A 15931-nucleotide genomic window follows, 5' to 3' on the forward strand; every position below is an offset into this window, starting at 1 on the left:
GCACATGCTTTCTTTCTATTTGTAATTATTATATTTTTCTTGAAATCTGAGGGTATTTTGCCTGTCATCTTGCACACCAGTTGGAAGAATTTTGTCATGGCTGCTCTCCCGAGGCTATTGGTAGTTCTGATGCAATATCGTCTACTCCTGGGAACTTGTTTTGACTTAGGTCTTTCAGTGCTCTGTCCAATTCTTCTCGCAGTATCATGTCTCAAATCTCATCTTCATCTACATCCTCTTCCATTTCTGTAATATTGCCTTCAAGTATGTCTGCCTTGTATAAACTCTACATATACTTCTTCAGCCTTTCAGCTTTCCCGTCTGTGGTTAGAACTGGTTTTCCATCTGAGCTCTTGATATTCATACAGCTGTCTCTCTTTTTTTTCCAGAGGCCTCTTTAATTTTTGTGTAGGCAGCATGTGTCTTTCCCCTAGTGATTTATGTTTCTGAATCTGCACATTTGTCTTCTAACCATTCCTGCTTAGTCATTTTGCACTTCCTGTCAGTCCCATTTTTTAGGCATGTGTGTTTCCTTTCACCTGCTTTTTACTGCATTTTCACCTTTCATCAGTTCAATTCAATATCTCTTGTGTTACCCAAGGATTTCTACTAGCCTTTGACTTTTTACATACTTGATCCTCTGCTGCCTTCACTATTTCATCTCTCAAAGCTATCCATCCTTCTTCTATTGTATTCCTTTCCCCTGTCATTGTCAACCATTCCCTAATGCTCCCTCGGAAACTCTTGATAACCTCTGGTTCTTTGAACTTATCTAGGTCCCATTTCCTTTATTTTCTACCTTTTTTCAATTTCTTCAGTTTTAATCTACAGTTCATAACTGATAAATTGTGGTCAGACACCCAAAGGTGCACCTGGAAATGTCTTAAAATTTAAACTCTGGATATGAAATCTCTCTCTCAGTGTAATATAATCAATCTGAAACCTCCTGGTGTCTTCAGGTCTCTACCATACATACAACCTCCATTCACGATTCTTAAATGAAGTGTTAGAGATGATTAAACTAGGCTGTGTGCGAAAAATGTTCACCATGCTTCTGTATCTCTCACAAAAGAAGATAAGGGATTTACTGAGTCAGGAATAAAAGTGTACAATAACCTTCCTGTTAAAGTAAAAGGGAATTTGATAATATACATAAATTCGAAAGGAACCTGAAACATTCCTCTTGGTTCAAACTGTTTATAGCACAAATTAATTCTAGGAGTTACCGGGTATTCCTTGGTTTAAAACTAGAGAAAATAGGTAAAAAATACACTGCAAGTAGCAACACCAAGTTCAAATGCTGAAACATGTACAAACGTGTCAAAAATATTTTAAGACAAAAATGTTGCAATTTTATGTACTCCATGAAGATAAAAATGTACTTTTACTTATTTATACCATGAAGACAAAATGTGTGTACTTTAATTTATTCTCCATTTTTAAGAATTCACATAAACTAAAGCCAGTAAATAGCAATGTCTAATATTACATGCAGCTAATTGTACTTGGAAAATAACTAAAATAGTATCTGTATGATGCCTAAAATTATTATGTAGGAAAAAATCATTTGTAATATTGTATTCCTTAACTTGACGTGTTCTAAATTACTAGTACATTCCTGTTACGACATGTAACCTGCTGGACCTAATAAAAAATCATGTGAAATTAAATTCCATTTTCACAAATCATATTTTGACTAATGATGTATCCATGATGGATACAATCAAATTATGAAATTCTTGAAATATTAATGAAGTATTGAAACTGGTAATTTGATTTACAAATCATACTGAATCATTACACTGTACTCAAAGATGACCCAACAAATACTGTTTTCCATAATATAATAATTTACATAGTTCAATAAGAAATAATTTTATTTGAAGACTGTTTGTTCCTCAACAAATTCCAGTTTTAATTGTGCAAATAATCTGACAGTACTCTTGTCCTTAGCAAAAACTATTAGCACATCACAAACATAATTTAGTTACTCTACCAATACATGTTATCAAAATTGTCCAAAGTGTACTTTGAGAAACATAAAATGTGTCATTTTTGTAGATTAATTATTGCAGCTAATGATTTATTTGGTTGTAATATATCAAGAACAAGATTTGGTATACACTCATTATAAATTTAACCACTGCAAATAATTTTTTGATTATTTTTATCAAAGTCTTCATTGTAAGAATAGTGTCATATAAGTATTGTTATCTATAGTGCCACTTAATCAGCATTGGATTTGAGAACAAAATGTATCTGATTACCTTAATGTAATTAACTACTTGATTAGGATAATTATATCACAAGTTGCAACAGAACCAGAGTGATAAGTGTGTGACCCCTCCTTAGCCTGCCAGCATCAGTACTGGTAGACACCATGTAGTTTGTGTTAAATGTGATGGATAGTTCCAGAATGAAATTTTCACTCTGCCGCAGAGTGTGAGCTAATTTGAAACTTCCTGATGGATTAAACAAGGCACTGGACTGAGACTCAAACTCAGGACCTTTGCCCTTCACAGGCAAGTGCACTACCGACAGAGCTACCCAAGCACAACTCACAACCCCCCCTCACAGCTTTACTTCTGCCAGTACCTCATCTCCTAGATGAAGAGACAAGGTGCTGGTGGAAGTAAAGCTATAAGGTTGAGTCGTGAGTCATGCTGACTCAGCCACACAGGCATGACCCACAACCCGTCATCACAACTTTACTTCTGCCAGTACCTCATCTCCTAGCTGAGGAGATAATGTCATCTCCTAGCTGAGGAGATGAGGTGCTGGCAGAAGTAAAACTGTGAGGATGGGTCAAGAGTCATGATTGGGTAGCTCAGTCGGTAGAGTACTCATCCATGAAAGATAAAGGTCACCAGGCTGTGGCTAAGCCATGTGTCTGCAATATCCTTTCTTCCAGGAGTGCTAATCTTGCAAGGTTCATAAGAGAACTTCCATGAAGCTTGAAAGGAAGGAGACAGGGTACTGGCTGGAGTAGAGTTTTGAGGATGAATCATGAGTTGTGCTTGGGTAGCTCAATCGGTAGAGCGCTTGCCAATGAAAGGCAAAAGTCCTGAGCTCAAGTCTTGGTCCAGCATTTTTTTAATTTGCTAGGATGTTTCATGATGGGTAGTTCTTTGGAGGAGGAGGAATTAAGCTTATGCTACCAAAAATCACTTGAATTACATGTTGCAATCAAATATAACTCACTAGCATTGTTTTAGAAAATGTGACTATTGTGCACTCTAGCACCAGAATAGCATATCTACATGAGACAAATTCAGTGATATTATTTGGTGGATCTAAGATATTACAGAGCAAAAATACATTGACTGTGGGTATTTTTATGCTGTTGTTAGAGCTGTTTGAATGGCATTCCATCCAGAAGTGCACTCCACTTTCCATGAAGAGTGGTGTAAACATAATATATAGTTGATTCATTGGCACTAGTTTTCATGGAGAGTGACATAAACTTCTGGCTGGTATGCCATCAAAACAGCTGTGGAAACAGCACAAAACTCCAAAATGCCAAGTAGCTTTACTCCGTAATTTCTTGTCAGATCTGCAAAAGAATTATATCATTAAATTTTTGTTATGCACATCCACTATCTGGTGTATGAAAATCCATTATCATTTTATACATATTAATGGCCATTGCATTTTTTAGAATAAGTAATTCAAGTGGAAACTAACATCCTTTGCCAAAACCTTTTTCTTGTGACTTGAAAATTAACATAGTTCTTGCAGCTGCTACACATTGCTTATATATTTCCCACAACCAATTGTAGTGGTTTGTTGTATAAATATGTGTAAACAATACCACCAGTGTCCAAATCTTTACCATATTGTAAAGGCCGCAATGTTTATTAAACTACTGTAATACTCAAACAACAAATCACTGTTTTGCCAACTCAAGTACAATCATTTTGAGTCTGTCATTTCCATCACATTATTTTCTACTCTTTCCACAGTGCAGTGCTTTGAATCATTGGCTTCACTGCACTCTAAAACCTTGTTTACCCTGAAGTGAAAGGAAGGCAACACAAGCAAATGTTCATGAACATAAAAAATTGTTATTCTTCATTACTTATTTCATGTAGAAAACTGCCTATGAAGTCTTAACAAAATAAGTAATTTTAACATATCTGTGATTTTACCATTGCAGTACCCAGCCTATAGAGAAGCATCCAAGTAAAAATTATCTTACTAATCTTAACAGTCACTAAATGTTATTAGTCTTGGCAGGAACAGAACTCAAGTTACAAGGGCCATCTCTGCTAACACAGTAACTCAGTGTCAGGCAAGCACAAGGCACTCAGTGCCTGTAGCAGATTAGCTGATAACAACACAGCACTGAAGAAGTGGTTCAGCGAGAGTGTCAGGAGCAGTCCGGCAGTCAGAAGGTTAATCCTACCTTTCGATATTTATTGTATTTAGGGACAAGTATATTCTATTAAACTTCATGTACTTCAACACATTTTCATGAGTACTTAGCCTCTTTCTTTCAAGATTCATTTTCTTCCACTGAATTCAGTCACACTCGTTCCACAGTAAAAATGTTTAAAATAGAATCTACTTGTCACAAAGCATGTGGCTGTCACACATTTTTGTTCTCACAATGTTCTTCTGGTAGTTAGTTCAGCCAACTATGGAATGAAATAAAAAATACTTTCTGCCAGGAAATACATTCCCTCTCTTCAAAACCACCAAAGTGGCTGTCAAACATAATACACAGTTTGAAAGATAGATCACCATCAGCATTATTTACATCCTTACCTGTAATACACCAAAGATAGGAATCACAGAATCTGGAGATTAACAAGAACTATACACTATCATAACTCCTTGTATTGATGACCAAAAGCAGTTATAAAAATTCCTATTCCCCACAATTCACATTTTCCTATTTATTTGAGAATCAAAATATCATTAACAATTTTTAGCAAATAGAGCCACTTCTCAGCTGCTTGTAGTACTGTTTCCAGCAACATATTCATTCCATATGCTAGAAGTGCAGATTCATTTATTTAACAATGTACTGAGAGGTAAAATACAAATATAATGTAGTTTTGTGTATAGCTGATTGAACATAACAGGAATCTGTTAATTTTATATACTCAAAATGACATTTTTAATCGCATATGTATTTTTCATCACAGGTTGACTTACTTGACATCAACCCAACTGCCTTGCAGTTTCCTGTTGAAGCACTGTCACCTGAAGACGTGAAGCAAGTGGAGGTGGCTCGTAACAGCATAAAGGCCCTGTGGACACTCTCAGTGTCTAACAGAAACAAAAAAGAAATGCTGAAAGCAAACTGTGTACCTCTCTTTGCGAAGCTCTTCCGATCAGTTCATCCAGATATTATAATACCCACTGCAGGGATTCTACAAGAATGTGCCTTAGAGGTATGTTGTGCTGATAAAAATGAGAAGTATCCTGCAATTTTTCATATTTTATTGTATGACTTATGCCACTGAGGTACAAATTTCACCATTTACTTCCAGTTGTAAGTACTATCATTGTGGTTATTGTTAAAGTTCCTCATCACAGCAGAATTGAAAAATCTATTCTTATCGCTAACCTCTATTAAGTCATATTTTTATCGTTGAGAAGTATTAAATCAGAACCATTGTAAATAGCTGTCTATCTTTGATACAAGGACTGCCATCACAAAGTGTTTTAGATTCCTCATTTTTATTACACCTGCCTTGAAACTTTTTTCAATATTTCAACATTCTTACTGTGGGTGCATCCATTCTACTGCTGCTGCTGCTCCTTTTGTGGCTGCAACTGTTCCTACCAGCATTGCAGAAATGCTGGTTGAATAGTGGCCGAAAATTAACACTATGGAAAGTGAAATAATATCTAGTGTGTCGCTTGCATAAGAACGTTCTTCACTGCCACTTTAGTGTCTCCACTGGTGTGGCAATGTTGCCACAGTAAAGTGTTGGTGCAGGCTGGTAGTGGCTCAATAATGACCAGGAAACAGAACCCCAAGAGGGAAAATTAAAACTCATCATGTGAGTCAATCTATGGGAGGCAGAAAGTTTGAAGCCTCATAGAGACAAGCACCAGGATAACTCAGTCCGTGGCCGAGTGGTTGTCCATTGAGCACTAGGCAACAACACTCGGAATGATGCACAAGGCGAGGTCCGTGGTAGGTGAACTCACTGTAAGCACTTGCCTGCTCAGCACATGACCTGCTGCAGCAGCAGTTCTATCCATACTACACACTACGTGCACCCTCCAGGGCATGTTTTCACCTACTCTTTGGCGCTACCTGTGCCAGTTCATGTGCCTCCATCACAGTGTCTGCTGGCTGAGCAGTAAACTTTTGATAAGAGAATGGCAGTAGCAATGTTGTTGCAGTCTTTAGCTGATAGTTTGTTGGGATGCTCAGGTAGTGGTAACAGGTGCAGGAAGCAGTCTTAAGTGCAGCACATGAGCAGCTGAGTCCAGCTCTGTCAATGCTGGAGCAGTTCTCGGTAGGCCGACGGAGAGTGCGAAAGGAATTGAAACTTGTAGTTTAACCAGACAAGTTGAATTGACCACTGTATTACCACACAGCAGCAGCTGAGGTTAGGATGAATCTAGCTTTATAGTATGTACTACTACAACTTCTGATTAGCAATGAGTGAGCCAGGTTCAAATGTTACACCATACATGCCTACCCCTTCAAGTGGGGAACCTCAGGGAAGTCTGTCCAAGTAAAGGCATAGGAGGTACTGCTGAACACAGATTGTGGTAGTAGTGATGCGGTGATATCGCTGTCAGAACTGGAAGACTGTGAGAGGGAGATCATTTCCGTCTGTCCAAACGGTTAGTGCATATGGGTACTGGCACATGCAAAGTGCACTTGTTGTACTTAGATAAAATAGAAGGTCAGGATTGTTCATGTGACATCCTTAGCTGTGACCCTGTTTCCAGCAAGTGGCTCTGCACTGGGTTCATTCTATAAACATTACCAAAGTTATAGTAGTGAACTGCTATGAACCAGGTAAGCTCGCAGGAGCTAAATGTTTGGAACTGCATGAGAGTGGAATAATTAAATATTAATGGTGTGGACTGTAACAACAGGGCAGACCTTTCACTTGTCAGCCTCAGTTATAGTGGAAACCAAGTTGGGAAACCAAGTTGAACATTACGCAGCCACAGTTCTACTGGCCAGCAAAGCCAAGGTTGAACATTACGCAGCCAGAGTTCTATCGGTCAGCAAAGCCAAGGTTGTGGAGAGGCTTTGTGTGACAGACAGACACATTTAAAAGTAGATTATTGGAAAGTATATCTTTTGGACAAAGTCTTTTGTCAGATGTTGTGCAGTCACTGTGTTTTGTGCACTTCTGTGGAAATAGCAGCTCTGCTATGGCTGTGTTGAAAGCCACGGGCATCTGACAGGTGGTGAGGAACTTGTGTGCCAATTTTATCAATAGTCCTGTTTACCCGCCATGAGGGGGCCAGGCCACACCTCACAATCCTGGTAACATAGCTGACAGGGAACAGGGCAGGTGGTTACTACATTGTTGAGCCACAGAGGTTTTAATTTGTATGTGCTTGGAAGTATTGCATTAGTATAATAAACTTGCCATTAACAAGTATAAATACTTCTTAGCTTTAGCAGCACGATGAGCAGTCTGGAAGCACCTGCCATGACACGAGGGCCACATCATTCTCCACTGGGTTATGGTTCAACAAGTAGCTGATGCTGGTCTGGGCTGCCTCCTCCACCAGACCAACTCCTGTAGTAACTCCATCACATGGGGATGTAATACTGTATGATGGATCAGTACTTCCAGACTCACTACAGCAGCAGCTGAACTTCTGCCTCGATGGGCAACAATTCATGTCCGGGGCAGGGCACGACCACCTGCGTACCGACACTGCCCGATGGGGTGAGCTCTTCTTCTGGATCTCGAAAGTCTCCACAACAATTCTGGCAGTCGGACATACTGCTGGCACATGTCACACGACACCACACTGCCCAGACTGGGGCACGCATTCCTGAGTGGGCTAAAAAAGCGCCAGCATCATTGGGCATGGACATCACAGCCAGCCACACAACCAGCAGCTGGCTTCTATAGCTGTCAGCAGCGCCTCCATACTCCATGCCTGAGAGAATGTGTCTGTAGCATCACAGCACTGTGAATATTGTAGCACAAGTCGAATAAAAGTGTTTTATGTTCCAGCTGTTTTTCCTAGCAACCACCGGGCAGCGCCACTGTCTCCACTCCCTGCCACTTGTCAACCTCTATACCATAGTGTGCCCCCTCACCCACAGGCCACTATACGGAGGAGAGGCAAACACACACACACATACACGACTGACACACATATGCCCACTGTCATCTCTGGGCACCGTGGTGTCACTGTAGTGAGAAGTAATCTCCGCTGGGATGGGTAGTGGAGGTACAGAAGTTGTGGGCTAAGAAGGGGGAGTGCTAGCAGGGCATGAGTGGGGGAAGATTCTGTAGTGCTGCCTTTAGGAGTGTGCAGAGATGTGGCAGCAACACGGTGGTGGGCTACTAAGTGCAGGGTGGGGAGAGCTGTGTTGTGTGGGAAAATGAAAAGCAAAGAAAAGAATTGTGCAGGTGAACTGGGGGTGGATGGTGAGTGTGTGTGTGTGTGTGTGAGAGAGAGAGAGAGAGATAGGACAGAGACTAGCAAAAATTCAGCGTGGTTATGAGAATGAAGGATGTGTTTGGGGGAGAATCTGCACCTGTACAATTCAGGAAAAAAAGCTGTTGTTGGTTGAAAGAATCCAAAAGGCACGGGTTGAAAAGCAGTCGTTGAAGTCAAGCACATCATACTGTGTGGCAGGCTCAGCAAGTAAATAGTTCAGCTGTCTCTTGACCACATTTTGAAGGTGGCTGTTCATGTGGACAGAGACCTTGTCATGTGTTACACTCACTTGCCATATACAGTATAAGTAAACAACATTCAAATGGTATTGAGGGCATTTAGCTGATTCAATAACACCTCGACATTAGCGTGTCGAGTGTGAACACTTTGATTTTGCATATCTTTTCCTGGAGGTAGCTAACAATTAAATTCTGAGTCTTCATTTATAAGCAGTTTCAGAGGTTGTTTACATTACAATTACTGTATGGTGATGTATATTTCAGCACATGGTATACTTAATAGAGAGGCTCTCATATGTTGTATAAGGAACTTCCTTAGCCATTCCTTATCCTTTGGGTTTATAAAGTGCATCAGACATGTATGGCATTCTTATCATAAGATCATGTATTATACCACAGAGGTAGACAGTATGCTTTTTATAATATATCATGTGGAGATTAGAATCTGTTTTCTCTGTAGTAATGAATACAGCCCACACTCTTGGCAGTATTTACTGTGGCATGTTGCAGGACATGAATCTACAATCAAAAGTTCTAATAATTATCACAGTCTGACTCATACCAGTTGCATAGGACTAGATTATCGATAGCTAACTTGCGTGGATTCTGTGATCTTTTGAATCACTTCCAGTGTGAAATAAGGATGTATCATTCTCCTCATAATAATTGTATCCAACTAGAGGAAGCTATACAAATCACCCCTATTTAAGAGGCACCACTCAGCTACAATTTGTTGACTTAGGCATTTCCTGTGTATCATCTGCATGAGTGGCAAGGCTGAACAATATTATGAAGCGGTAAATTATCAAGTTTCATTCTTTTCACTAGATTTCTGCAGTCTGCTTTCAATCACTATCTACTTTCTGCATGCTTTAACAAAAGTAATGTAATTCAGCATTCTGTTAAAACGAACAGGCATGAAGATTATCCTTCTTTCAGAAAAGTTACCAGTCGGCGTTCGAGAATCATGGGATGATAGCTGATTTTGTTCAGTATCTTTTTTCTGAAAGTGCAGAACTGAAAAAGCATTCAGCTTCAGCTATATTTAGGGTGAGTTATTAATTCTGTTTGAAATTACATTGGTTTTTAAGAAGATGAAACAGATTTTTTTGCTTTTGCATCTGCAAATTCTAATATTTTTCTTTTTAACAGTGTGCAGAGGGTGACATTACACGAAATATGGTTCGGCTGGCTGATGGCTTATACATTTTAGTCAAGCTTGCCAAAACCATCAAAGTTCATCCAGACAGATTACTTTTAGCTGCTGTGACAGGTGCAATATGGAAATGTGCTCTTAATTCTGAGAATGTTCAACGGTTTGATGAACTTGAAGCTGTGGAAGTTTTGATTGCTATTTTACAAGATGAATATAGAGAGCTACATAGCTTTTGTCTTGTGACAAGGAATCCTATTTGTCGCAAAGAATGTTTTCTACCAGAAATTCTTGAGGTAATTTGTGAATATTTCATAAGTTTGAATGTAGCCCTAGACGTCACTATTTCCAAGGCTTAAAAATTTAATGTTCACTGGAAAGTAGAGGCAAGGTATAAGGTAACTTATGCAGTGTATTACATTTTGTTGTTCCTCATAAGCATTGCAAAAAGTGTTATTTCATTTTATAGATTGAAAAACATTCTTCATATAGAAAATTCAGAACGCAGTCAATAATAAACTATTGGTGTCTTTTACAAGAAACTGAAAAAGCATAACAAGTTGAATATTTATTGGTACTCTGAATGAACTCATTTTCAGAAGCATATTTATTCCACTTTATATAGTATTATAAACAAAGATTATATTTTAAACAATTATTTTCCTTAAGACTTTAATCCAAATATACTTACTCAATTTGAACAGGTGTTGACAAATGTGATTGGAGGACTATCGCAGTTTGCAAAACTTTCTCACAACCGTGAAGCTCTTCGTGAAGCACGTGTTGTTCCCTTGTTGGTGGAATTGTTGTTTGAGTCAAAAGAAGATCTGCTTGAAAATGTTGCTCATCTACTGGGTGAATGTGCCAAAGAAAAGGAATCAATGTCCATCATTGAAGAACTTGATGGTGTCAGTCTTCTTTGGTCACTGCTTAAAAACCCATCGACAAATGTGCAAGCAAACGCTGCTTGGGCTTTGTGCCCATGCCTTGAAAATTCAAAGGTATGAAAATAATTGTTCACTGAAGCTTGAGATGTTGATATGTTACCTAAAGCTCTGAAATATATCACATAAATTTCACACTTAACTCAGTCAAATATAATACAAACTAAAATTGTATAGCTGTGGAAAACCCATTTAAATCGCATGAAAAGAAAGCGCTTCATACAGAATACAAAGAAAATTATTCACCTACTATAACATCTTGGTTTACTGCTGTTCCTGTACGAAACCAGACGTTGCAGTTTAAATACTGGAGAAACCATGAAGAATATTAATGAAAAGGCATTATTATACATATTTTTTGGATATCATCAGCAGTTAGAATAGAATGATCATTTGTACCCAGTATAAAATATTCATAGTTGAGCCTCGAGTGGGTGCACCTATGTATAAAGCACGCCAAACAAAAATAATGTTGTCTTGTATGATTTCATTGTTGTTTTACAACTGCGAGACCATACCTATTCCTTTATCATTGCTTCAGCTAACAATATGATAAGTTGTGTTGTCATATCTCCAAATGATCAGTGGTAATACAAAATAAACAGCAAGTTACGTGACAAAAAATTTACGATCCATGCAAGAAAATGCTCCACATTCAAAGCTAACAACACAATCCCACAATGAGGCAGTTGTCTACAGGATAGTGACTAAATAAACATTTGGCAGGGATCTAATGTAACTGTGCTGTTTAGTGCTTTGAGTGGGTCATTATGTGGGGTAACACTTGTATCTGGTAACAGAGTGATATAATGAAAGTTTGTCATTATTGCTTAATCGAACAGTGATTTATATCATACAACATAAGTTTATTCTATTATTGTTTCATTAAACTAAGATTAAACTGTAATTTGGCTTATTCACATTTACTTTGGTAACACAATGACAGCTATTTTTTACACGTGTTCAAAGTACACTGCCCGCCCGCTAGTGTTATGATAGTGCACCAACTTTTGGGTTAACACATTAAATGTCCTATCACAAAAAAAAATTTCTAAGAGAGAAGTGTGAATGGAACATTCAGTCTTTGCATAGTAATGAGTCCAGGAAGGAGGATCTGTTACTGTTGTAAATGTGTATGGTCTTAGAAGTTTAATATTTTTAATGTAATAATTATATCCTTTATTTACTTTTAAAGAAGGTAACACAAAAGGAAAACCCCACCTGGTTATCCTTCCTCATCCTTCCTTGTTCTCTGTCTCTAATGAAGACATTGTTGATGGGAAAAGAACCCTGATCTCCCTTACTTTTGTGCTTATCTTTTAGTGCATTCCACGTACTACATCTGTGATAAAAGCCGTGTGTGGATTGGCTGTTTGCTTATTTTTGTCCGCATGTTTGTTTAAAGTTTAATGTGGCCACATTTACACTGAATTGAATTAAATTTTATTTGATCCTGTAGGATTATATTGTATACGGTGAATGTACATGTAATATAGGACATGTCAAAAATACAAAAAACTTAATTATCACATACTTCCTAACTTTTCTAACATCATTGATTATAATTAACAATGTTTACAAATTTTATATGAGCTGTACTCATCAAAACTATAAAATTCTTTTTCCAGCAGATAGTCTTTTAAGTCTTTTAAAACTTAGTATCATGTACAAATATGTAGTTTTTTAGGCAGACTTCTTAGTAATTTGATAACTGAGTACTGCGGTCCTTTCTCAAGCATTGTCAGTTGGTGGGGTACGCTTCATATGTCATTCTTCCTCTGCATGCTGTGGGTGTGTACCCTAGCATTTGTAGTCCACTCTGCACTATCTTGAAAGATGATGAGACTTACCAAACAAAAGCGCTGGCAGGTCGATAGACACACAAACAAACACAAATATACACACAAAATTCAAGCTTTCGCAACAAACTGTTATATATATATATATATATATAAAAACAAAGATGATGTGACTTACCAAACGAAAGTGCTGGCACGTCGATAGACACACAAACAAACACAAACATACACACAAAATTCAAGCTTTCGCAACAAACTGTTGCCTCATCAGGAAAGAGGGAAGGAGAGGGAAAGACGAAAGGATGTGGGTTTTAAGGGAGAGGGTAAGGAGTCATTCCAATCCCGGGAGCGGAAAGACTTACCTTAAGGGGAAAAAAGGACAGGTATACACTCGCACACACACACATATCCATCCACACATTAATCTGTAATGTGTGGATGGATATGTGTGTGTGTGCGAGTGTATACCTGTCCTTTTTTCCCCTTAAGGTAAGTCTTTCCGCTCCCGGGATTGGAATGACTCCTTACCCTCTCCCTTAAAACCCACATCCTTTCGTCTTTCCCTCTCCTTCCCTCTTTCCTGATGAGGCAACAGTTTGTTGCGAAAGCTTGAATTTTGTGTGTATGTTTGTGTTTGTTTGTGTGTCTATCGACGTGCCAGCACTTTCGTTTGGTAAGTCACATCATCTTTGTTTTTAGATATATTTTTCCCACGTGGAATGTTTCCCTCTATTAATATATATATATATATATATATATATATATATATATATATATATATATATAGAGAGAGAGAGAGAGAGAGAGAGAGAGAGAGAGAGAGAGAGAGAGGGAAACATTCCACATAGGAAAAATATATCTAAAAACAAAGATGATGTGACTTACCAAATGAAAGTGCTGGCAGGTCGACAGACACACAAACAAACACAAACATACACACAAAATTCAAGCTTTCACAACAAACTGTTGCCTCATTAGGAAAGAGGGAAGGAGAGGGAAAGACGAAAGGATGTGGGTTTTAAGGGAGAGGGTAAGGAGTCATTCCAATCCCGGGAGCGGAAAGACTTACCTTAGGGGGAAAAAAGGACGGGTATACACTCGCACACACACACATATCCATCCACACATATACAGACACAAGCAGACATATTTAAAGACAAAGAGTTTCTGCCCAAACTCTTTGTCTTACTCTTTGTCTTTAAATATGTCTGCTTGTGTCTGTATATGTGTGGATGGATATGTGTGTGTGTGCGAGTGTATACCCGTCCTTTTTTCCCCCTAAGGTAAGTCTTTCCGCTCCCGGGATTGGAATGACTCCTTACCCTCTCCCTTAAAACCCACATCCTTTCGTCTTTCCCTCTCCTTCCCTCTTTCCTGATGAGGCAACAGTTTGTTGTGAAAGCTTGAATTTTGTGTGTATGTTTGTGTGATATATATATATATATATATATATATATATATATATGTGTGTGTGTGTGTGTGTGTGTGTGAACACCCTTTCATTTCTTGAATGTTTGAGTTTCCCCACAATACCACTCCATACTGCAGTTGTGGTTCAAAGTATATATATATATATATATATATATATATATATATATATATATATATATATGTGTGTGTGTGTGTGTGTGTGTGTGTGTGTGTGTGTGTGTGTGTGTGTGTGAACACCCTTTTCATTTCTTGAATGTTTGAGTTTCCCCACAATACCACTCCATACTGCAGTTGTGGTTCAAAGAGTCCATGGTATACTGTGCACAGAAGCCGTTTGTCTGCATACTGTGCTAGCTGCCTCATTATAAATATGATGGAGCGGAGTTTCTTACAGACAGAATTAATGTGTTGTTTCTATTTCAGCTTGTTATCCCCAGAAATACCTAAGAATCTAGTGGATTCTGCTTCTTCTAGTCTCATTTCATCCACCTCTAAATCCATGTGCACAGCCTTCTCTTTATTTCTGAACACTGCATACATAGTCTTTTTTAGGTTTATAACAAGTCCATTTTCCAGGAGCTGTGGAGTTTGCAAATATGTATGCTTTTCTCTCAAGCTGTGCCACAGTTTGGTCATTGTTCAGTATTGTCATGTCATCTGCGTACGATGTCTTCTTCTCTTTCTCATCAACACCTATGTCATTAACAAACAGATGAAACAGCAATGGCCTCATTACCAATCCCTGTGGCACTCCATATCTAATGGTTTTGGTTTCTGACTGATACGCATCCCCTATTGATACATATTGCTTCCTGTTGCATAGGTTTGATTTTATCCATTTCCCTGCTTGCCGTCGAGTACCATAGTTTTCCAGTTTTCTTGTCAGTATTTCATGGTCAGTACTGTCAAATACTTTGGAGAGATCCAGAAACATTGCAGATACAACTTGTTTTTCATCTAAGGACTGCATAATGTATTTGGTCAATTAGGGAACTGCTGATTCCATAGATCTACTCTTTCTGAAACCGTGCTGTAGTGGTATGAGAATGTGATATTTGTCCAGATAGACAACTAATCTATTACACATAAGCATACTGTTACTGAAGAACTCACCTGTACTGTAGAAGCAACTGTCATGAAGAAATAACTTTATTTATTCTTGAGGGTATTTTTGCTCTGTGGTTGCAACTGTCTAGAATTGTAAAGTAACTATGGACAATATGGCCACAGAAATGAAGGATTAAAATTTGTTTATGTTTTAAGATATTTTTGCTCTCTGTAGGACATTTTGTTTTTCAGGCTTGATTATGACAAGGGTTTAGAGAGTCTTCACTACATTCCAACTGAAACACAAATTCAGCAGAGTGTGCTTCTAGCATTTACACAATGCTATTCAATTTTGATAATAGATAACACAACATTGGAGAAGCTACAACTATATATATTTTAAATGTTTATTTTAACAGTCTCAGTTACAAATTTCCCAGAAAGATTCTAGTTTTGATGATTTTATGGTCATCTTCAGATCTACAAATAAAAATAAATCATTCCTAAGTATCTATTTGAGTAGGCATCAGATTGAAACTATTTGTGACTCTATACTTTCTTGTTGTATACTGCTGATGGAAACCTCTTGTGCTTCATTCTGGGTGGGAACAAAGTAATGAGTACGACTCTCGTCAGAATGTTTCAGTACCTTAGCATTGCCACCTGGCTGGAAATACAAGGGCTTATCATCATGGATTCCGTAGAAAT

General features: G+C 38.1%; 1 protein-coding gene across 1 annotated transcript in view; it reads left to right on the forward strand.

Annotated features, from left to right (window-relative positions):
- Positions 1-15931, forward strand: part of LOC126263402 (armadillo repeat-containing protein gudu-like) — a 110127-nt gene that overhangs the window by 42103 nt on the left and 52093 nt on the right. The window contains exons 3-6 of the mRNA XM_049960496.1: positions 5151-5399; positions 9789-9899; positions 10002-10298; positions 10707-11003. Coding sequence (XP_049816453.1) covers positions 5151-5399; positions 9789-9899; positions 10002-10298; positions 10707-11003 — 954 coding nt within the window. The remainder of the gene's footprint in view (positions 1-5150; positions 5400-9788; positions 9900-10001; positions 10299-10706; positions 11004-15931) is intronic.

This window comes from Schistocerca nitens, chromosome 6 (assembly GCF_023898315.1).
Source record: "Schistocerca nitens isolate TAMUIC-IGC-003100 chromosome 6, iqSchNite1.1, whole genome shotgun sequence".
NCBI classification, from domain to species: Eukaryota; Metazoa; Arthropoda; class Insecta; order Orthoptera; family Acrididae; genus Schistocerca; species Schistocerca nitens.